The sequence below is a fragment of the Pholis gunnellus genome (genome assembly GCF_910591455.1).
Source record: "Pholis gunnellus genome assembly, chromosome: 20".
Lineage (NCBI taxonomy): Eukaryota > Metazoa > Chordata > Actinopteri > Perciformes > Pholidae > Pholis > Pholis gunnellus.
This window is the reverse complement of record NC_136547.1, coordinates 20916218-20939293: the sequence shown is the minus strand read 5'-3', so window position 1 is coordinate 20939293 and position 23076 is coordinate 20916218. Positions and strand designations below refer to the sequence as shown.

The 23076-nt window shown below is 46.0% G+C and overlaps 3 protein-coding genes across 4 annotated transcripts; 2 read left to right on the top strand and 1 right to left on the bottom strand.

Moving 5' to 3' along the window:
* Window positions 1–447: 447 nt before the first annotated feature.
* gcm2 (glial cells missing transcription factor 2) lies at window positions 448–5766 on the bottom strand (the record flags this gene model as incomplete). The annotated part of the gene is made up of 8 exons (XM_079181410.1): window positions 448–937; window positions 1038–1281; window positions 1608–1864; window positions 1949–2074; window positions 2412–2524; window positions 2612–2800; window positions 4041–4104; window positions 5674–5766. The coding sequence occupies 8 exons, from the start codon at window positions 5764–5766 to the stop codon at window positions 617–619; spliced, it is 1407 nt and encodes a 468-aa protein (XP_079037536.1). The 3' UTR covers window positions 448–616.
* Window positions 5767–7265: 1499 nt separating this feature from the next.
* On the top strand, window positions 7266–15768 carry sycp2l (synaptonemal complex protein 2-like; the record flags this gene model as incomplete). Its single annotated transcript, XM_079181188.1, has 21 exons — window positions 7266–7385; window positions 8232–8345; window positions 8540–8697; window positions 8980–9055; window positions 9191–9279; window positions 9360–9394; window positions 10312–10454; window positions 11162–11214; window positions 11293–11338; window positions 11416–11508; window positions 11599–11671; window positions 11762–11904; window positions 12011–12107; window positions 12224–12273; window positions 12351–12426; window positions 14643–14735; window positions 14817–14980; window positions 15068–15162; window positions 15328–15427; window positions 15527–15585; window positions 15732–15768. 21 exons carry the CDS (start codon window positions 7266–7268, stop codon window positions 15766–15768), a joined length of 1914 nt encoding a protein of 637 aa, XP_079037314.1.
* Window positions 15769–17886: 2118 nt separating this feature from the next.
* LOC306712527 (guanine nucleotide-binding protein G(olf) subunit alpha-like) lies at window positions 17887–22963 on the top strand (the record flags this gene model as incomplete). Of its 2 annotated transcripts, none has more annotated exons than XM_079181838.1 (12): window positions 17887–18028; window positions 18869–18941; window positions 19198–19252; window positions 19404–19523; window positions 20046–20143; window positions 20465–20519; window positions 20594–20667; window positions 21565–21623; window positions 21700–21820; window positions 21938–22068; window positions 22159–22226; window positions 22817–22963. In XM_079181838.1, 12 exons carry the CDS (start codon window positions 17893–17895, stop codon window positions 22961–22963), a joined length of 1137 nt encoding a protein of 378 aa, XP_079037964.1. The 2 variants fall into 2 exon arrangements, with proteins under 2 accessions (XP_079037964.1, XP_079037963.1); XM_079181837.1 differs by having other exon boundaries at window positions 17893–18028; window positions 20001–20143.
* Window positions 22964–23076: the final 113 nt, after the last annotated feature.

Below are 23076 nucleotides of genomic sequence, written 5' to 3'. Positions count from 1 at the left end.
GAGAAGGCGTAGCGGTAGCGGTGGTAACAGTAGTCATGCTGACGGAGGTGGAGGTAGCCCTGCCTCAGTAGTCGTCGTAGCGGTACGTGTTGGAGAAGGCGTAGCGGTAGCAGTGGTAACAGTAGTCATGTTGACGGAGGTGGAGGCAGCCCTGCCTCAGTAGTCGTCGTAGCGGTACGTGTTGGAGAAGGCGTAGCGGTAGCGGTGGTAACAGTAGTCATGCTGACGGAGGTGGAGGTAGCCCTGCCTCAGTAGTCGTCGTAGCGGTACGTGTTGGGGTATGCGTAGCGGTAGCGGTGGTAACAGTAGTCATGCTGACGGAGGTGGAGGTAGCCCTGCCTCAGTAGTCGTCGTAGCGGTACGTGTTGGGGAAGGCGTAGCGGTAGCGGTGGTAACAGTAGTCATGTTGACGGAGGTGGAGGTAGCCCTGCCTCAGTAGTCGTCGTAGCGGTACGTGTTGGGGAAGGCGTAGCGGTAGCGGTGGTAACAGTAGTCATGCTGACGGAGGTGGAGGTAGCGCTGCCTCAGTAGTCGTCGTAGCGGTACGTGTTGGGGAAGGCGTAGCGGTAGCGGTGGTAACAGTAGTCATGCTGACGGAGGTGGAGGTAGCGCTGCCTCAGTAGTCGTCGTAGCGGTACGTGTTGGGGTATGCGTAGCGGTAGTCGTAGCCGTCGGCCCGCTCTGTTTTGGTCTGCAGAGGTTCAGGTTGAAACGACAGAGACTTGATGACTCCGCCCGAGTCCTCCGTCAGCTTCACCTCGGTGGAGTATGAGGAAGAGGAGGGATCGTCCAGCAGAGAGGAGGAGCAGCCGGGGAGGCCTGGAAGTTTTGGAGGAGCACAGGAGGGCTGATAGGATGGGAGGCCGGCAGAAGGTTTAGGACTTGACTGGTATGAAGGGAGCGCGGCAGGAGGCTTCGGACAAGGCTGATAGGAGACCTAAGGAGGACCAGATCTGGTGTTAACGTGGCAGGAACAGAAGAAAGAATCCCACATCTTGATGTCTGCAGATGGACCCACCTGATGAACTTCTACTCACCTTGGTTGTCGTGGTGATGATGGTCTGCAATGCAGCGGGGGACCCCGGGGCGTTGCTGGGGTAACGGCAGGGGTATTCGGCGCTGTAGTAGTGGTGGTTGTCACCGTAGGGGGCGGAGCTCTTCAGCAGCTCCTTCCAGCCGGCAGGAGACTTGGTCTGGGGGTCGAAGGAGGAGGAGCAAGTGGAGGAGAGAGGAGCCGCCGATGATGTGGAGGAAGAGGAGGTACCAAGGACCGGAGCCACCCTGCAGAGAAACCAAGATCTAGTTCAGACCTGTTCAGACTGTCAAGATCTAGTTTACACTCTAAGGATCTGGTTCAGACCTGGTCAGTCTGCTATGTCAAGGTCTGGTGGGATCAGATCCTGTTTAAGATGGCGTGGTCTGGATTAGACCTGTTTAGACTGTCAAGACCTCCTAGGTCTGCCAGGATTTGGCAGAATCTGGTTTGATCAGATCATATCTATCAAGACCTTTTGGTTTCTGTTTATGCTTTCAGGATCTGGTTTACAGTTGGTTAGACTTCCAGAATCTGGTTTCACTCCGAATGTATTTAAAGGTGTGAGGCTGACCTGGGGTCACAGAGGTCAGATGTCATGGGATACGAAGGCGAGGTCAGGTATCCTTGGAACTCGTAGCCGGGCCGGCCCATGTAAAGCCTGGGATTGGTTGGTTTCTGCAGTGTGGGCGGGGTCTCTCCTAGTGCATTGTGGGGGTTGTAGTAGGGCTCTGGGCTCTGGAATGCTGGGTAATGCTGCGGGTAATTGGGCTCGATGAAGGAGATTCTGTCCGATGGATCGACACAGGAGAGGAGGGCGGGGCCCAGAGCCTGAAACAGAAAACAACAAATAAACAAATCAGTAAACATTAAACAACAACAAACAAACAGCTGTTGTTGTTTTTTGTTGTCGACCTGCGTTTCGATGAGTCGTCTCTTGGGGGTGAACGGTGGCGAGCTGACTCGTCTCTTCACCGAACTTCGTCTGGCTTCAGTCTCTGACTTGGACTCTGGTCTGGGATGATCGTGGACCCCTTTGGCCTGAAGAACCACAACAACAGACTAGATTAGAATCTAAAAATAGAATGTTCAGACTCGGTTTAGACCACTTTTCAGACAAGTCTTGGTATACATCAGGGACCCTCTCCTAATATGAAAACACCTTTAGATGTCCAGGATCTGGTTTAGAGGCGTTCACACAGTCTAAATCTAGTTTAAACCTGCTCAGACTGTCAGGATGGTCAAGTGTCGACCAAAACGTGGTTCAGAGAGTCAGATATCAGTACTGGTCTCTCATTCAGGATCTGGTCTGCTAAAGATATGCTATATTATCTAGCCCAGTTAGCATGTTAGCATGTGTGTTTTTGAAGGTGATGACCTGGAAGAAGATGGCCTTTCCATCGACCCTCCAGAAGTTGGTGACGGGGTAACCGCTGTGACCGCGACACGGCAGCAGCTCCAGACCGGCGGTGCAGCTCGGACACAGCTTCTCTGAAACACAATGAATCCGGTCAGGTGACAGGTGGGGAACAGGTGGAGGATATACCTGGACGGGTTCTGGGCCTTTTTTTCACTTACTCTGCTGTTTCTGCCGGGCCTTGTCGCAGATGGCCGGGCGGAGCTGCAGCCTGAAACCGTCGGGCAGCGTGCAGCCGCGAGAGCAGACCACCACGCCCAGACACGACTTCTTCAGGATCTGACAGTTGTGGTTGTTGGTGTTCCTCATCGCCCAGCCGGAGAGATGTCTCTGAGCGTTCTTATCTTCAGCTGGAAACAACACGACACATTTAAACTATTCAGGTGCGCACGACGTTATTGCTTTTAAGAAAACCTAGGAATAGTCTTAACATTCGCTGGACGAACAACAGACTGCTTTTGGATCCTGAAAAAGAGAAGCAGACAACTTTAACCTGCAGAAGGATGAAGCCCATTTTCTCAGAGAAGGAGAAGGACAACATCTCTCTTCCCGTTAAAGTCGACATTCGCCCGTCATAAGGAAGAAAAATTCCCTTTTCTTCCGAGTAATCCCCGCTGCCATTCGGAGGATTTATCGCCGCGCAGCTTGAAGCTCCGGATCCTGAGAAGGAACCAAGAAACTCGAAGAAACTCAAAGAAACTCGAAGAACCACATCGACCGCTACAAAGTGGTCTCACAGTAAGAGGCTTAGTGTCTGGGCAGAGAATAGGTCATAGTGTGTTTATAACCTCTGTTTTGTTCTAAGTTTACTGTATTGTTACGTGTTGTTGTTTACGGACCGCTGAGTTCCATTCTGCTGCAGTAGTGTTAGATCAGCACCGCGAGCGAAGGTAAGTTGGGTTTCTGTATGTTACTGCGGCGGTGAGGGTCTGCCTTGTTTTGAGGGTTTTCTTTTTTTCTCTTCTTTTTTCTTTGCCTGTGTTTGACTAACACACACTCACACACACATATAGGTTTAACGACTCATCCCACACACACGTGGTGTGATAACGTGGTCTCTATCGTGGCCCCGCCACCATTTTGTAGTCCCACGTGGCGTGATTACATACGAGACTAGTGTCTCACCCCCCCCCCCCCCCCCCCCCCACACACACACACACACACACCACAGATTGTTTGCTGATGTTAGATAGTAGCTCATCATTGTGTAGTAGTTGTTAGTTTTAGATATTATTTGACTTGATCATTATTATCAGAATGTAATAAACTGTTCTACTTTAAAGAGCAGCTGTCTGTGGTTACTGTGTGTGTGTGTGTGTATTGTGATAACAGCTGATCTCAAACCTTCACGTTCACTCTGAATGTGTAGCAGACTGTTGACATCGTGAGTGAACTCTAGTGATGAGTTTATAGTTGATAGTTTGGTTGTTGTTGTCAGGGTGGTGCCCGTTATTATTGATCATTGTTAATAATTCTACTGATAACCAAACACGCTCCTGATAGATCCCAACAACCTGGTGACATCACACTGTACCTGGTGACATCACACTGTACGTGGTGACATCACACTGTAGATCAAAGGTTTCTCACCGCTGTAGATGTATCGAACGTAACCGTCTGTCCACTCCTGGAACGGGTCGAACTGCTTTGTGTCCTGCAGACAGACAGACAGACAGACAGACAGACAGACAGACAGACAGACAGACAGACAGACAGACAGACAGACAGACAGACAGACAGAGAGAGACAGACAGGTTAGTGAACAGTATTTCCTACATAGTGATCTGATGACGTGTTAAAGTCTCCCTGTCTGCCTGCCTGTCTGTCTGCCTGTCTGTCTGTCTGTCTGTCTGTCTGCCTGTCTGTCTGTCTGTCTGTCTGTCTGTCTGTCTGTCTGTCTGTCTGTCTGCCTGTCTGCCTGTCTGCCTGTCTGCCTGCTTTGATTATCTGATTGTAAAGTCTGAACATGAAGACGAGTTTTGGTCACAAATCAATCAGATATCGATCAGCTGTTCCTCCTCACAAACTGTTTGTTTTGGTTTCACGGAAACAAAAATATGAAAACCAGTTTCTTCTGTTTGATGAACAACAGAGAGAAGAGCCGAGTCAGCAGCTTCTCAACCTTCAGACAAACCTTCATTCATTCATTTCATGTGAAACTGTGAAACATTGAATCTGCCACATTATGATGCGTTTGTTTTATTAAATAACTATGTAACAATAAACCATTGTGAAAAAAATGACAGAAATGAAAATCAAATCAAATATAAACGCTTAATGTTAATAACATCTTTTGTGATTTTTACTGATTTAGTGAAATGAACTTGAGTTAAAGTGTTTTAGATATAAAACTAAATCAAATAAAAATGATTTATGATGTAAAATATATCAATTAAAAGCATATTTAGATATTAATGTACAGAAATAACACAATGATGATGATGACATTACATTATGAAACTCGTCATTATTATATTTTCTCTAAATGTATTTCATTCATATTTTTATGTTTCAGGAGATTCAGACTTGAGGAATGAAATTAAGATTCTTCATTAAAAATACAAAATGATCTTTAGAGATAAACTAACGTGATGATAATTACTCTCAAAACCATCATTTCTCAGGTGGATTTAAATATTTAAATATCATGAATATCTGTTCATAGTAAAACATAATTAATAAATGTTATAATATGATTCATATCTGTAAATATATAATGAAGGTGATCAATAATAAAACAGAACTCAAAGAAAACAGCTCAATATTTTATATCATAAATCTTTTTATTTTCATTTGTATTATATTTTAATATTTAATATTATTACTGTGAACTGATATTAATTATATTTTACTAAAAACATTTGTTTCCTCATAATTCAGTTTCTCTGAAACACATTTAATGTATTTAAGAAATCATTCTGTTCAATTTATTACATTATGACAATAAGAACAATAAGAACAATAAGAACAATACATTCGCTTTAAAACAGTCAATTATAAATATAAAATAATTGAATTTAAGATTAAAGAACTGAATCTTATTATTAACGATCAGAATATTTTTTTAATAATAATAATTGTGTTTAGATATTTAAAGATCAGAATCAGATGTGAACCTTTAAAGTGTTTCAATTTGTTTCTTTACGATAAATCAAATTCCTCCAAAGAGATCTTCTGGTTCTGGTTCTGGTCTCTATCGGTCCCTCATTGATCCGGTTCGTACCTGCGGTAGTTTGGGATCGTTGATGTCCCACGTGAACTTCATCCCGACCGAACACACGCAGTCCGCCTCCTCGCGCTCCTCCGCCCGGGACATCCTCCTGGTCCTGGTCCTGTTCCCGGTCCTGGTCCTGGTCCTGGTCCTGGTCCTGGTCCTGGTTCAGATCGAACCAACGGTTCCAGAAACAAAAGAGAAACAAAGTTTGAAGGTCGAGTCGCGCGGCTCCTTCAGAGAGCGCGTGCTGCTCCGCTGAGTTTCAGGTACGAAGTGAATGAACAGGTGAGACAGCGCGAGCTCACAGAGGAAGGTGTGTGTGTGTGTGTGTGTGTGTGTGTGTGTGTGTGTGTGTGTCAACATGATTTAATATTTATCAGTTTATTGATCAGAGACATTAATTAACCAACAGAATATTTAAATATGTTTTATTTTCATCATTCTGTTATAATTATTATTATTATTGTTATTATAATTGTTATTATTATTATCATTATTAATTATACCATTAAATATTCAATATCAATAATAAAGAGAATCAGTTTAACTCATTTCATATTTAACATATTGATATTCAGATGATTTTCTTTAGTTTTAATGTTTCAGGTTTGAAAGATGCTGATTCAGAGAAACACACACACACACACACACACACACACACAGGTGAACAGGTGTGTGTGTGTGTGTTGTGTAAACACTTCAGTGTTTCTCCTAAAACAAACAAACTCATTAGTCATCAATTAAAGGACAAGAGGACATCAGCTTCTCTCTCTCTGTCTGTCTGTCTGTCTGTCTGTCTGTCTGTCTGTCTGTCTGTCTGTCTGTCTGTCTCTCTGTCTCTCTGTCTGTCTGTCTGTCTTTAATAATAATAAATGTATTTAAAATAGATTTTAATTCAATAAAACTTTTACCTGTTTGAATAAAATGATGAACTGTGTGAATTAGTTTAACATTTATGATAAATTATTTATTTCATCTGATTTGTTGAATTGATTCATGAATATTGTTTTCATCTCTTTTATTTCTCTGGTTTTGGTCTGAATGAAGCTGATATTCCTCCGCTGCGTCGGGACTATTTTCTCACTCTGCACCTGCGCGTTCTCGACTCTAATGAGTTAGTTAGCAGCAGCTGTGCGCGCTCCCGACACGCTGAGAGAAGAGAAGCGATGGTAAATAATCTGATTATTGATTCTTTGATTATTTTTTCAGAGTCAGCTGTACAACATTATTGATTATTGATCCGGAAATGTGTCGTCATGATAATTCTGTTCATTTAAATATGAAACCAAAGAAGAGAAGTTTCGTCATTTTAATGACGTAATCCGATCAGAGTGTAAATGTGTTCACGTTCACTTCATGTGCGGGACCTGCAGACGTTTCTGTTATTTTGTCCACCCCTGGTCTGTCACACAGTAGTCTGCAGCGCCCCCTGCTGGCTGTCCGCCGGAAGTGACTCACCAAAATAAAACTGCTGCTGGATTTTAATAATAGAAGGTGTGTGTGTGTGTGTGTGTGTGTGTGTGTGTGTGTGTGTGTGTGTGTGTGTGTGTGTGTGTGTGTGTGTGTGTGTGTGTGTGTGTGTGTGTGTGTGTGTCTCTCAGATGGAGGTGAAGATAGAGGACTGTCTCCTCCGTGGAGACTCCTCTGATCTGGTCTCAGTTCTTCAGGATGAAGGTCTCAGTGACATCACGCTCACCAGACTGGACCAGCTGGTCACCAAGGTAACGGGACAGGGTGGTCACCGTGGCGATGTGTGTGTGTGTGGTTCCTCTCTCAAAGGTTCCTTTGTTCAAAGATTCCTCCTTCTAAAGGTTCCTTCGTTCAAAGGTTCATCCTTCTAAAGGTTCCTTCATTTAAAGGTTCCTCCTTCCAAAGGTTCCTTCATTCAAAGGTTCCTCCTTCCAAAGGTTCCTTCATTCAAAGGTTCCTCCTTCCAAAGGTTCCTTCATTCAAAGGTTCCTCCTTCCAAAGGTTCCTTCATTCAAAGGTTCCTCCTTCCAAAGGTTCCTTCATTCAAAGTTTCCTCCTTCCAAAGTTTCCTTTGTTCAAAGGTTCCTCCTTTCAAAGGTTCCTCCGTCCAAAGGTTCCTTCATTCAAAGGTTCCTCCTTTCAAAGGTTCCTCCTTCCGAAGGTTCCTTCATTCAAAGGTTCCTCCTTCCAAAGGTTCCTTCCTTCAAAGGTTCCTCCTCCCAAAGGTTCCTTCATTCAAAGGTTCCTCCTTCCAAAGGTTCCTTCATTCAAAGGTTCCTCTTTTCAAAGGTTCCTCCTTTCAAAGGTTCCTCCATCCAAAGGTTCCTCTTTTCAAAGGTTCCTCCTTTCAAAGGTTCCTCCATCCAAAGGTTCCTTCATTCAAAGGTTCCTCCTTCCAAAGGTTCCTCCATTCAAAGGTTCCTCCATTCAAAGGTTCCTTCGTTCAAAGGTTCCTTTCACTTTAGCAGGTTACATTCAACTTGCTGCCAAGACAACAGCTCCAGATTTTAAACTCTACATTTATATCATGTCAGCAACTTATTAATCTGAGCTGGTTTTATTTCCTCTTCTGTTTATTGTCTGTTGTTTGGTTTCAGGATCTGTGTGGATCCAGTTTCTCCAGAGTCCTGGTCGTGTTGAAGTCTTTAGAGGTTCTATCAGAGAACAGAGTCCATCTGCAGATACTCATCGATCACGGGCTGACCGCTAAAGTAATCTGTTACTCTGTAATCTACGAAAGCAATCGGAGTAATATACTAAAATAATTAGTGATCTGATTATTTGATTATCCACTAAAAGTAGCTCATCAAATAAAATGAACATAATTCAATAATTAGTCATACATAAATAAAGTAATCTGTACCTGGAGTATTGAACCCGATCATCAGTAGAGTTGTTTGTTTAGGTGGTGTTGTGGTTCGAAGCCGTCCATGACCTTCTGACCTCTGACCTCCTGAGGAGCTCCGCCTCCCTGCTGAGCCTCACTGAGGAGTTTTATGACTACTTTCAGGTGAGGAGCATGCTGGGAAATGGAGGCCAGCGTTGCTTTAGTCACATAATCCTGTGTGGGTGTATTGTGTCGCGACTTTACTACACACACACTTTACTACACAACACTACAATACGTTTTATTTGTGTGCTAAAATCACCAATAACTGTCTCTCTGTCTGCCTGCCTGCCTGCCTGTCTGCCTGCCTGCCAGCTGTTGGGTCGGGCTTCTCTTCCAGGTTTGTTTCCTCATTTGTGTCTTTAATCTTCAGATATTATTCCCTTTGTGTCACATGTTGGACTCACCCGTCTGTCTCTGTACCCGTCTGTCTCTGTACCCGTCTGTCTCTTAGTCAGTCAGCTGTCTGTGGTTCTCCTTCAGCTGGCTCGGTTCACTCTGGAACCAGAAATCCACTTTCCACTGAGACTTGAGGTAACCATGGAAACCAAACCAAAATTCAATCATACTGGTCTGTACTGGTCTGTACTGGTCTGTACTGGTCTGTACTGGTCTGGCATCTAGAACGTTTGTGTTGTTTCAGTTTAAAGTGTGTTTTTCTTGTTTCAGGCCATCAGAACATTTAACAGCATCCTGGAGTCTCTGAGCCGCGAGCAGAAGAAACTGATCCAGATCGACCAGAACCAGACCCTAATACTGTAATACACACCCAGTACACACTATAGTACACACCCAGTACACATTGTACACAATGTCTTTTTACCTGTCTGTCTCACAGATCTCAGGTGGCAGCAGCAGTTCTGACAGTTGGAGGTAAGTTCTTACATTAAGTTTAAGTGTGACATTAAAGTTGATGCAGTCGAAGCAGTGTAGTGAGGGAGCGCTGTAGTGAGGGAGCGCTGTAGTGAGGGAGCGCTGTAGTGAGGGAGCCCTGTAGTGAGAGAGCGCTGTAGTGAGGGAGCCCTGTAGTGAGGGAGCCCTGTAGTGAGGGAGCGCTGTAGTGAGGGAGCGCTGTAGTGAGGGAGCCCTGTAGTGAGGGAGCGCTGTAGTGAGGGAGCCCTGTAGTGAGGGAGCGCTGTAGTGAGGGAGCGCTGTAGTGAGGGAGCCCTGTAGTGAGGGAGCCCTGTAGTGAGGGAGCGCTGTAGTGAGGGAGCACTGTAGTGAGGGAGCCCTGTAGTGAGGGAGTGCTATATTGAGGGTGAGCTGTAGTGAGGGAGCGCTGTATTGAGGGAGCGCTGTAGTGAGGGAGCCCTGTAGTGAGGGAGCCCTGTAGTGAGGGAGCGCTGTAGTGAGAGAGCACTGTAGTGAGGGAGCGCTGTAGTGAGGGAGCCCTGTAGTGAGGGAGCGCTGTAGTGAGGGAGCCCTGTAGTGAGGGAGCCCTGTAGTGAGGGAGCGCTGTAGTGAGGGAGCCCTGGCGCTGTAGTGAGGGAGCCCTGTAGTGAGGGAGCGCTGTAGTGAGGGAGCGCTGTAGTGAGGGAGCGCTGTAGTGAGGGAGCCCTGGCGCTGTAGTGTGGGAGCGCTGTAGTGAGGGAGCCCTGTAGTGAGGGAGCGCTGTAGTGAGGGAGCCCTGTAGTGAGGGAGCGCTGTAGTGAGGGAGCGCTGTAGTGAGGGAGCCCTGTAGTGAGGGAGCCCTGTAGTGAGGGAGCGCTGTAGTGAGGGAGCGCTGTAGTTAAGGACATGTTTAAATTCTCCAGGTGTCTGAAGCTCTGTTTTCAATGGTGCTGTTGTAGACTACGAGCTGCAGGTCAGCCTGTCAGAGGCTTTGTGTCGTCTGACTCCCAGGAAGGACCGAGAGCAGAGAGCCAATCAGTGGTTCTCCAGCCATGACATCAGCAGTGCCTTCTGTGACATCAGAGACGCAGACTTTGAAGTGGTGAGTGACTGACCGACCTGTCTGTTTGAACACCTGTTTGTCTTTCTTCCTGTCTTTCTTTCTGTGACCTGTCTGCCTCTCTACTTGTAGCCCTAACTATAAACCTGAGCCAGTCCTAACTATAAACCTGAGCCAGTCCTAACTATAAACCTGAGCCAGTCCTAACTATAAACCTGAACCAGTCCTAACTATAAACCTGAGCCAGTCCTAACTATAAACCTGAACCAGTCCTAACTATAAACCTGAGCCAGTCCTAACTATAAACCTGAACCAGTCCTAACTATAAACCTGAACCAGTCCTAACTATAAACCTGAGCCAGTCCTCACTATAAACCTGAACCAGTCCTAACTATAAACCTGAACCAGTCCTAACTATAAACCTGAGCCAGTCCTCACTATAAACCTGAACCAGTCCTAACTATAAACCTGAACCAGTCCTAACTATAAACCTGAACCAGTCCTAACTATAAACCTGAACCAGTCCTAACTATAAACCTGAACCAGTCCTAACTATAAACCTGAACCAGTCCTAACTATAAACCTGAGCCAGACCAACTATAAGAGTTGTCAAGCTTTGATTGTTTGATTGTGGATGTGGACATTTTTTCCTCCCATCCACTCAGAGTACGTTTGGTTTGTTCACCTGTCTCTCTCTCTCTGAACCGTCTCTCTCTCTCTGAACCGTCTCTCTCTCTCTCTCTCGCCAGGACTGTCGACGTTTCCTGAACTTTGTTAACGATCACCATGGTGACCAGAGGAGGTGAAGAACTTTATCATTGTAATGAATCTTAAAAACTCTTCATCTTGGGGATTTTTAAACCTGCGTTCTGTCTGTCAGGGTGTACACCTTCCCCTGTGTCAGAGCATTCCTCGACTCCACTGAGGTGAAAACATTCAACCTTTAAAGTATAAACCAGATCTCTGCAGACATCTTGTTTACTTCATGTTTCTTCTTCTACAGCTGTTTCCACCAAAAGACGAAAAACTGGACGAGTTCTGGATTGATTTTAACGTGAGCTCAGGATGTGTGAGCTTCTTCATCGATGAGCCTCAGGTACTAACGCAGTAGTACTGGTACTACTACAGTATATATATATATATAAACTTGTCTTGTTAGACCTGTCTCTGTGTGTTGATGTCTCAGGGTTTCCTGTGGGGGTCGATCCACCTGCTGAAGGAGGAAGTGGTTCATTACAGTCTTCACCTGAAACATGACGGTCAGTCCTCATTAACACGTTTCTAATGATTGATTGATATTTCTGATCAGGTTCTCATCAGTAAAACTGTGTGTATGTGTGTTTTCCCAGAATGCACTGGGACAGAGACAGTCCTCAGTGTCAGGCTGAACAATCCCATCATGCACCACAACAGCAGAGGTCAGACAGTGGAGCTGAACTTCAGCTCTGAACACCACCGAGACCTGGAGGAGGCTGCTGGGAAGGTCTTCATGGTACCTGTCTGCCTGTCTGTCTGTCTCTTTATCATTCTGCCTGTCTCTCTGTCTGTCTCTCTGACTACCTGTCTCTGTGTCTGTCTTTGTCTCCCTGTATGAACAGCTGGTCCAGAGTTCCCCCTGTCTGAAGGACACAGGTGGTACGGTCCATGGTCGATCCTACAGCAGGAAGAAACCACGGAGCAAGAGTCAGCTGAAGGGTGAGTGTGTTTAATAAAGACTCAATCAACTCCTTTAGTCTGTAATAATAATTATAAAATACAAATGTAAAACCAAAAAACTCTCTGTCTGTCTGTCTGTCTGTCTGTCTGTCTAGTTCTTCCTCTGTCATCTCCTAGCAGTGAGGAAGACTCTTCTGTCTTTAAGGTAACTTCTTAGTAAAATCATCAGCTGTCAATAAAAACAGGAAGGTTAGACTTTAATTGATTGTTTGTTATTTTCAGACTTCAGTGAGCAGATCAGAGTTTCTGTTTGATCAGATCAGATCAGACCGACACTCGACTCCAACACGCAACTCAGGTCAGTCCGTCTCCTTTCCTTTGATAAAGGAAGGTCCACGGTCTCCTTTCCTTTGGTAAAGGAAGGTCCACAGTCTCCTTTCCTTTGGTAAAGGAAGGTCCACGGTCTCCTTTCCTTTGGTAAAGGAAGGTCCATGGTCTCCTTTCCTTTGGTAAAGGAAGGTCCACGGTCTCCTTTCCTTTGGTAAAGGAAGGTCCACGGTCTCCTTTCCTTTGGTAAAGGAAGGTCCACGGTCTCCTTTCCTTTGATAAAGGAAGGTCCACGGTCTCCTTTCCTTTGATAAAGGAAGGTCCACGGTCTCCTTTCCTTTGGTAAAGGAAGGTCCATGGTCTCCTTTCCTTTGATAAAGGAAGGTCCACAGTCTCCTTTCCTTTGGTAAAGGAAGGTCCATGGTCTCCTTTCCTTTGGTAAAGGAAGGTCCACGGTCTCCTTTCCTTTGATAAAGGAAGGTCCACGGTCTCCTTTCCTTTGGTAAAGGAAGGTCCATGGTCTCCTTTCCTTTGGTAAAGGAAGGTCCACGGTCTCCTTTCCTTTGATAAAGGAAGGTCCACGGTCTCCTTTCCTTTGATAAAGGAAGGTCCACAGTCTCCTTTCCTTTGGTAAAGGAAGGTCCACGGTCTCCTTTCCTTTGATAAAGGAAGGTCCACGGTCTCCTTTCCTTTGGTAAAGGAAGGTCCATGGTCTCCTTTCCTTTGATAAAGGAAGGTCCACAGTCTCCTTTCCTTTGGTAAAGGAAGGTCCACGGTCTCCTTTCCTTTGATAAAGGAAGGTCCACGGTCTCCTTTCCTTTGGTAAAGGAAGGTCCACGGTCTCCTTTCCTTTGATAAAGGAAGGTCCACGGTCTCCTTTCCTTTGGTAAAGGAAGGTCCACGGTCTCCTTTCCTTTGATAAAGGAAGGTCCACGGTCTCCTTTCCTTTGGTAAAGGAAGGTCCATGGTCTCCTTTCTTTTGGTAAAGGAAGGTCCACGGTCTCCTTTCCTTTGGTAAAGGAAGGTCCACGGTCTCCTTTCCTTTGATAAAGGAAGGTCCATGGTCTCCTTTCCTTTGATAAAGGAAGGTCCACGGTCTCCTTTCCTTTGGTAAAGGAAGGTCCACGGTCTCCTTTCCTTTGATAAAGGAAGGTCCACGGTCTCCTTTCCTTTGGTAAAGGAAGGTCCACGGTCTCCTTTCCTTTGGTAAAGGAAGGTCCATGGTCTCCTTTCCTTTGGTAAAGGAAGGTCCACAGTCTCCTTTCCTTTGGTAAAGGAAGGTCCACGGTCTCCTTTCCTTTGATAAAGGAAGGTCCACGGTCTCCTTTCCTTTGGTAAAGGACGGTCCACGGTCTCCTTTCCTTTGGTAAAGGAAGGTCCACGGTCTCCTTTCCTTTGGTAAAGGACGGTCCACGGTCTCCTTTCCTTTGGTAAAGGAAGGTCCACGGTCTCCTTTCCTTTGATAAAGGACGGTCCACGGTCTCCTTTCCTTTGGTAAAGGAAGGTCCACGGTCTCCTTTCCTTTGGTAAAGGACGGTCCACGGTCTCCTTTCCTTTGGTAAAGGAAGGTCCACGGTCTCCTTTCCTTTGGTAAAGGAAGGTCCACGGTCTCCTTTCCTTTGATAAAGGACGGTCCACGGTCTCCTTTCCTTTGGTAAAGGAAGGTCCACGGTCTCCTTTCCTTTGGTAAAGGACGGTCCACGGTCTCCTTTCCTTTGGTAAAGGAAGGTCCACGGTCTCCTTTCCTTTGGTAAAGGACGGTCCAGTGCCTCTTTTGCTAAATGGGATTAGAAAGGAAGCACTGAAGCACCTTTTCTTATCATAACTGACACTCAGATACTTCAGGTCCTTTCACCTTGAGTGGACCATGAACCGAATCAAAAACAGGTTTTAGCTAGAGATCAGTGAGACTATTGGTTGAACCTGTCTGTCTCTCAGGGGTTACTGTGGGGGCGGAGCAAGAGGTCTCTCAGGAACAGAGGGAGGAGTTTGGAGGAAATATAAAGGTACATTAGTTCTTCTGTTTCTCTTTTAAAATCATCAGCTGTCTGCTGTGTTTCACCCGTTTCCTGTTTGTTGTTCCAGGAAGTCTTGAGTTGTGACAGGAAGAGAGCCGCTCCAGATTCAGGTCTCTGGATGATCTAAACCCTCACAGAACTCTTTAATAATCTGTTTCAGACTTAAGGTGATGAGGCTTCATATTAGAGATGGTCTTTACTCCGGACTGTTTTGTTTCTCTATGTGAAGGCTACCTGTCAGACCACAATGAGGGTCCACTGGCCCAAAAGAGGAAGGCGGAGCCCCAGCCGGAGGGGGAGATGACTAACTCACTACCGGCAGGTAGTTTTGTCTTTGCTGCTTTTCTCAAACTGGCATCAATGTTTGAATTGTTTAATAAATCTGCTGCTCACCTGGTCTCAGAGTCTCCACAGGAGGGGGCGGAGCCACCAGAGGAGGAGGAGCTGTCTGATACAGGGGCGGGGTCATCTGTCGAGAGGGAGGCGCCTGTGGTGGAGTCAGACCCGACGTCTGGCATCACAGCTGCCTTCAACACCTTCAAAACACAACTCAACCAACACTTGACTGTCAGTGCACAAAAATACTGGTATTGATATTTGATCAATAGCTTCAATGGTTAATCAATAAAAACTTGTATTATGGATTGTTTTCAGGGCTGCTGGCAGAACGTTGAAGCTGATATTCTTCTGTCTTTAAAAGAGTGTCAACAACACGTCTCCTCACTGCTGACAGCTGTCCATCAACACAGGTACCGCCCACTCCACACACCTGTCCATCAACACAGGTACCGCCCACTCCACACACCTGTCCATCAACACAGGTACCGCCCACTCCACACACCTGTCCATCAACACAGGTACCGCCCACTCCACACACCTGTCCGTCATGTGTGTGTGTGTGTGCGTGTGTGTAGGTTAGTGTTGCTGCAGAGGTTTGAGAACAGCGTCAGTGATCAGCTGAACCGACTTCATGAGAACTCGACCAGCCTGAATAGCATGAACACACAGATCCTGGTACTAACAGATACTACTAGTAGTACTACTATTAATACTACGACTGAACTATGTTCACTTAAATGTTTTAATTATTATTATTCATTATTTTTCCTGCAGAGTTTCTTCCAGTCTGAGATGCAGCGACTGGGATCCTTCTGTGATGAAAACCTGCACAGGTGAGTCTGGGTCAGTCCTGGTCTGATAGAGGTCTAGTGGATCTGATGTGATCTGTAACACCTTCAGAGTTTGGTTCACACCTTTAGCTTGGATCTGGTTTGAAACCTGTTCAGACCTTCTGGATCTGGCTTTTTGTCGCCTTCAGGTTGAGGTCTTTGGAGAGTGGAGAGTCCAACCAATGAGGGAGGAGGAGGAGAGCTCGTCCTCTGTTTGTTCTTCATTTACATTTCAGCACATTTAGTGGTTATTTTTTGAGTTCCAGGATCAGTTTGATTCTCTGAAGAATAAAAACAAAATCAACAAAGTCAATGATTTGGAAATATGAATATGAGAGACCTCTGAATCTGCCGGTCTAGAATCAGTCCTGGTCTCCCAGAGTCCAGGACTGAAACCAAGACTAAAACCAGGAACAACCTTTTAGAGGAGTTTGTGTTTGTGAATCCAGCTTCTTGGTTGTCATGAAACAAACTGACAGCGGAGGGAAAACAGAGAAAACCCCCAAAGGAGAGAGAGAGAGGACTCATGAGAGAGAGAGAGAGACAGAGAGAGAGAGAGAGAGAGAGAGAGAGAGAGAGAGAGAGAGAGAGAGAGAGAGAGAGAGAGAGAGAGAGAGAGAGAGAGAGAGAGAGAGAGAGAGAGAGAGAGAGAGAGAGAGAGAGAGAGAGAGAGAGAGAGAGAGGGGTGCTGCTGTTTTCTGTCTCGTTGGACTCTGATGGACGGACAGAGAGACTCTCTGATCTGGACCTGCTGAGACACCTACAGGTAAGACCAGGACTGACCTGGGACCAGCCGGGCGGGTTTACTGGGAAAGTATTCAGATCCTTTTTATTGCGATGAAGAAATGAAAATAGAGCAAATCTATGTAAAAATGATGTGATTATCTTCAGTTTCGTGATAATTATTAGTTATAAACTGTCATCTTAGTTCTTAATGGTTTTTATCTGAAACACGAGATGTTAAAGTAGAATAAATACTCAGAATAAAAGAGTGAAACTAGTTCAGCGCACCATCGTGAGGAGAGAGCAGCAGAGGACCACATGCTTGACTCCAGAGACCTGATACCCTTCAGACCTCCTCCTCCTCTCAGTCTATCAGTAACCTCTGTAGCATCGCATTCATAGCACAGATCATGTAGCCGCTAGCTGGTTAGCAAGCTAACGTTAGCGTGTTTGATTGAATTCAATCAAAAGTAGAAAGTTTATTATTTATATCATATGAAACTATTAACTGTGTTTTAAAGTTGTAGCTGGTTTCAATTGGTTATTCACTGGTTTATGTGGTTATTGACTGTGGTTATTCACTGTGGTTATTCACTGGTATCTGTGGTTATTCACTGGTATCTGTGGTTATTCACTGGTTTCTGTGGTTATTCACTGTGGTTATTCACTGTGGTTATTCACTGTGGTTATTCACTGTGGTTATTCACTGGTTTCTGTGGTTATTCACTGTGGTTATTCACTGGTTTCTGTGGTTATTCACTGGTATCTGTGGTTATTCACTGGTATCTGTGGTTATTCACTGTGGTTATTCACTGTGGTTATTCACTGGTATCTGTGGTTATTCACTGTGGTTATTCACTGGTATCTGTGGTTATTCACTGGTATCTGTGGTTATTCACTGTGGTTATTCACTGTGGTTATTCACTGGTATCTGTGGTTATTCACTGTGGTTATTCACTGGTATCTGTGGTTATTCACTGGTTTCTGTGGTTATTCACTGGTTTCTGTGGTTATTCACTGGTTTCTGTGGTTATTCACTGTGGTTATTCACTGTGGTTATTCACTGGTATCTGTGGTTATTCACTGTGGTTATTCACTGGTTTATGTGGTTATTCACTGTGGTTATTCACTGTGGTTATTCACTTGTATCTGTGGTTATTCACTGTGGTTATTCACTGGTTTATGTGGTTATTCACTGTGGTTATTCACTGTGGTTATTCACTGGTATCTGTGGTTATTCACTGGTATCTGTGGTTATTCACTGGTATCTGTGGTTATTCACTGGTATCTGTGGTTATTCACTGTGGTTATTCACTGTGGTTATTCACTGGTATCTGTGGTTATTCACTGTGGTTATTCACTGGTTTATGTGGTTATTCACTGTGGTTATTCACTGTGGTTATTCACTGGTATCTGTGGTTATTCACTGTGGTTATTCACTGTGGTTATTCACTGTGGTTATTCACAGTGGTTATTCACTGGTTTCTGTGGTTATTCACTGTGGTTATTCACTGGTTTCTGTGGTTATTCACTGGTTTCTGTGCTGGTATCTGTGGTTAATCCCTGGTTTATGTGGTTCCAGTTGAGATGGGCTGTCTGGGAGGGAAGACGGAGGAAGAACGACTGGATGAAAAAGCGAAGAGAGAAGCCAACAAGAAGATCGAGAGACAGCTGCAGAAAGAGAGACAGGCTTATAAAGCTACACACAGACTATTACTGCTGGGTGAGATACCGGTCTGTCTGTCTGTCTGTCTGTCTGTCCGTCCCACCTGTCCGTCCCACCTGTCCGTCCCACCTGTGTGTCCCACCTGTCCTTCTCACCTGTGTGTCCCACCTGTCCGTCCCACCTGTCCTTCTCACCTGTGTGTCCCACCTGTCCTTCTCACCTGTGTGTCCCACCTGTCCTTCTCACCTGTGTGTCCCACCTGTCCGTCCCACCTGTCCTTCTCACCTGTGTGTCCCACCTGTCCGTCTCACCTGTCCGTCTCACCTGTGTGTCCCACCTGTCCTTCTCACCTGTGTGTCCCACCTGTCCGTCTCACCTGTCCGTCTCACCTGTCCGTCTCACCTGTGTGTCTCACCTGTCCGTCTCACCTGTCCGTCCCACCTGTCCGTCCCACCTGTCCTTCTCACCTGTGTGTCCCACCTGTCCGTCTCACCTGTCCGTCTCACCTGTGTGTCTCACCTGTCCGTCTCACCTGTCCGTCCCACCTGTCCGTCCCACCTGTCCTTCTCACCTGTGTGTCCCACCTGTCCGTCCCACCTGTCCGTCTCACCTGTCCGTCTCACCTGTCCGTCTCACCTGTCCGTCTCACCTGTGTGTCTCACCTGTCCGTCTCACCTGTCCGTCTCACCTGTGTGTCTCACCTGTCCGTCCCACCTGTCCTTCTCACCTGTGTGTCCCACCTGTCCGTCCCACCTGTCCTTCTCACCTGTGTGTCCCACCTGTCCGTCTCACCTGTCCGTCTCACCTGTGTGTCTCACCTGTCCGTCTCACCTGTGTGTCTCACCTGTCCGTCTCACCTGTGTGTCTCACCTGTCCGTCTCACCGGTGTGTCTGTAGGAGCAGGAGAATCAGGTAAAAGCACCATCGTGAAGCAGATGAGGATTCTTCATGTTGACGGTTTCAACGCTGAGTGAGTCAAATTTTAAAAACTTCATCAACTTTTATTTTGAAATCCCCTCTCTGGCACCAGTACTTCCTGTGGAGATGAGCTTTTTATTTTCATTGAGACGGTATAATTATATAGTGTTTTTTTTGTAGTTCTAAATGAGTTTTCTGTAGTTTGTGATGATGATTGATTAATGACCATCAACAGCTTCCTGTTTACGTTTCCTGATGAAAAACATTTAGACGCTTTTAAGTTGAAAAAGAAACTGTTTGTTTTCCAGAGAGAAGCAGGAGAAGGTTCAGGACATCAGGAAGAACGTGAAGGACGCCATCGTGGTGCGTCACATGACCCACTGAGCCTCTGTGATTGGTCCAAAGTTAAAGCAGTCGGTGTTGGTTCACGTGTGTGTGTGTGTGTGTGTGTGTGTGTGTGTGTGTGTGTGTGTGTGTGTGTGTGTGTGTGTGTGTGTGTGTGTGTGTGTTTCAGACCATCATAGCTGCCATGAGTACGTTGACTCCGCCCATTCCTCTGGGTAGCCCTGGCAACCAGTTCAGACTTGACTACATCAAGAGCATCGCACCGCTGTCTGACTTTGAATACACAGAGGTACACACACACACACACACACACACACAAACACTGAGATGTTCAGAACCTACGAATCTTGAAATGAGCTAAAGATGCTAAAGCTAACAGTAGAAACAGATCAAAACAAAAGGTGTTTGTTTATTAGAATGCGACCAATCAAACGTCTCCGTCATCAACAGGTGAGCTGAATAAAATGGGACGTGTCCCTTTAAGAGAACCAGGAGACAACATGTTTGTTTTAATGATGTTAATGACATGATGTAACGAGTTGATGTGGGACTGTGTGTGTGTGTGTGTGTGTGTGTGTGTGTGTGTGTGTGTGTGTGTGTGTGTGTGTGTGTGTGTGTGTGTGTCTCACCTGAGGCCTCATTATCCTCACACAGTGTGTCTCTAAAGACACAAAGACACAAAACAAGCATCTCCTCTGAACTCCTTCAGCCGTTCTATGTTCTCTGCTTCTGATTGGTCGATTCCCACACGCTGCTGTCCAATCAGAGGACGCCTCACTCACCTGTATCATGTGACTTTTGTGTCCCTCAGGAGTTCTTTGAACACACTCAGAAGCTTTGGGAAGACGACGGAGTGAAAGCATGTTTAGAACGATCCAACGAATATCAGCTGATCGACTGTGCTCAGTAGTAAGAAAAACACACACACACACACACACACACACACACACACACACACACACACACACACACACACACACACACACACATATATATATATATATATATATATATATATATATATATACTGTGACATTTTAAATCTCCATGGACCAATCAGGACGCTCCACTAACCCTGACGGGCCAATCACAACTCAAGGTGGAGGAGGGGTGGGGCTGATTGGTGTGTGTGTGTGTGTGTGTGTGTGTGTGTGTGTGTGTGTGTGTGTGTGTGTGTGTGTGTGTGTGTGTGTGTGTGTGTGTGTGTGTGTGTGTGTGTGTGTGTTGCAGCTTCCTGGACCAGCTGGACTCAGTCAGGAGGACAGACTACACCCCTACCGACCAGGTAGCAAACCGACCAATCAGCTGGCAGCATTCGGGATGACTCATCACACTGAACGTGTTCTTCTTCTCTTGCAGGATTTGTTGCGCTGCAGAGTTTTGACTTCTGGCATTTTTGAGACCAGGTTTCAGGTCGACAAGGTCAACTTCCAGTAAGTGTTTAGACCCCCCCCCCCCCCCCCCCCCCGTCCACCTGCACCAATCACACGTCAGAACACAAACAAAACGGCATCTACAGGAAGTCGCCATGTTTCTGTAGTCTGACAGGAAGTCGCCATGTTTCTGTAGTCTGACAGGAAGTCGCCATGTTTCTGTAGTCTGACAGGAAGTCGCCATGTTTCTGTAGTCTGACAGGAAGTCGTCATGTTTCGATAGTCTGACAGGAAGTCGTCATGTTTCGATAGTCTGACAGGAAGTCGTCATGTTTCTGTAGTCCGACAGGAAGTCGTCATGTTTCTGTAGTCCGACAGGAAGTCGTCATGTTTCTGTAGTCTGACAGGAAGTCGCCATGTTTCTGTAGTCTGACAGGAAGTCGCCATGTTTCTGTAGTCTGACAGGAAGTCGCCATGTTTCTGTAGTCTGACAGGAAGTCGTCATGTTTCGATAGTCTGACAGGAAGTCGTCATGTTTCGATAGTCTGACAGGAAGTCGTCATGTTTCTGTAGTCCGACAGGAAGTCGTCATGTTTCTGTAGTTCGACAGGAAGTCGCCATGTTTCTGTAGTCTGACAGGAAGTCGTCATGTTTCTATAGTCTGACAGGAAGTCGTCATGTTTCTGTAGTCCGACAGGAAGTCGTCATGTTTCTGTAGTTCGACAGGAAGTCGTCATGTTTCTATAGTCCGACAGGAAGTCGTCATGTTTCTGTAGTTCGACAGGAAGTCGTCATCACTGCTTCCTCCATAGACAACCAATCAGATTCTTCCATGTGATTCTGGATGATTATAGAGAACAAACAAACATTTCTGATACTAAACGACGTTTGAAGAAAACAGGAAGTGAATAACTGCTGAGTCACCACCTGTCTAACACACCTGTCCGTACCCCTCAGCATGTTCGATGTCGGTGGTCAGCGGGACGAACGCAGGAAGTGGATCCAGTGCTTCAACGGTGAGACAGACGCACAGCTTCATTCACACAAATAAAGAGCCAGTTTGTGGTTCTGACCACCTGTGTCACTGCTCAGATGTGACGGCCATCATCTTCGTGGCAGCGAGCAGCAGCTACAACATGGTGATCAGAGAGGACAACTCCACCAACCGGCTCAGGGAGAGTCTGGACCTCTTCAGGTCCATCTGGACCAACAGGTTCTGCTCTGTGATTGGCTGTAGTTAACCCTCTCTGCTCTCTGATTGGCTGTAGTTACCCCTCTCTGCTCTCTGATTGGCTGTAGTTACCCCTCTCTGCTCTCTGATTGGCTGCAGGTTCCTGAAGACCATCTCAGTCATCTTGTTCCTGAACAAACAGGACGTTCTCGCTGACAAGATTCTGGCTGGAAAATCCAAAGTAGAGGATTATTTCCCCGAATACATCAACTACCAAGTACCTGCTGAAGGTACAAATATATATATATATATATATATATATATATGTATGTGTGTATGTGTATAATATACAAACATCCTTTGTGTGTGTGTGTGTCCAGCTGTTCCAGATGCTGATGAAGACCCCAATGTGACCAGAGCCAAGTTCTTCATCAGAGACGAATTTCTGGTAAAAACAATTCATTATAGATGAAGATGATGAAGAAGATGTTTTACATAAAGATATTTGACTTGATGTCTCTGTCTCTCTGTCTGTCTCTGTGTCTCTGTCCCTGTGTCTCTGTGTCTCTGTCTCTCTGTCTCTGTCCCTGTGTCTCTGTCTCTGTCTCTGTCCCTGTGTCTGTGTCTCTGTCTCTCTGTCTGTGTCTCTGTGTCTCTGTCTCTGTGTCTCTGTCTCTGTGTCTCTGTGTCTCTGTCTCTCTGTGTCTCTCTGTCTCTGTGTCTCTCTGTCTCTGTCTCTGTGTCTGTGTCTCTGTGTCTGTGTCTGTGTCTCTGTCTCTCTGTCTCTGTCCCTGTCTCTGTCTCTCTGTCTCTGTCCCTGTGTCTCTGTCTCTGTGTCTCTGTCTCCGTCTCTGTGTCTCTGTCTCTCTGTCTCTGTGTCTCTGTGTCTGTGTCTCTGTCTCTCTGTCTGTGTCTCTGTGTCTGTGTCTCTGTGTCTCTGTGTCTCTGTCTCTCTGTCTCTGTCCCTTTGTCTCTGTGTCTCTGTGTCTCTGTGTCTTTGTCTCTGTCTCTGTGTCTCTGTCTCTGTCTGTCTCTCAGAGGATCAGCACAGCGAGTGGTGATGGGAAACATTACTGTTATCCTCACTTCACCTGCGCCATCGACACTGAAAACATCCGTCGCGTCTTCAATGACTGTCGTGACATCATCCAGCGGATGCACCTGCGCCAGTACGAGCTGCTCTGATTGGCCGCTGGGAGCTCACCTGCCCCCCCCCCCCCCATGGACTGAGACGTGACGTGAAGAAGTTAGTCTGATAGCTGATCAATACTCGTAGATCCTGATATACACTTTATACC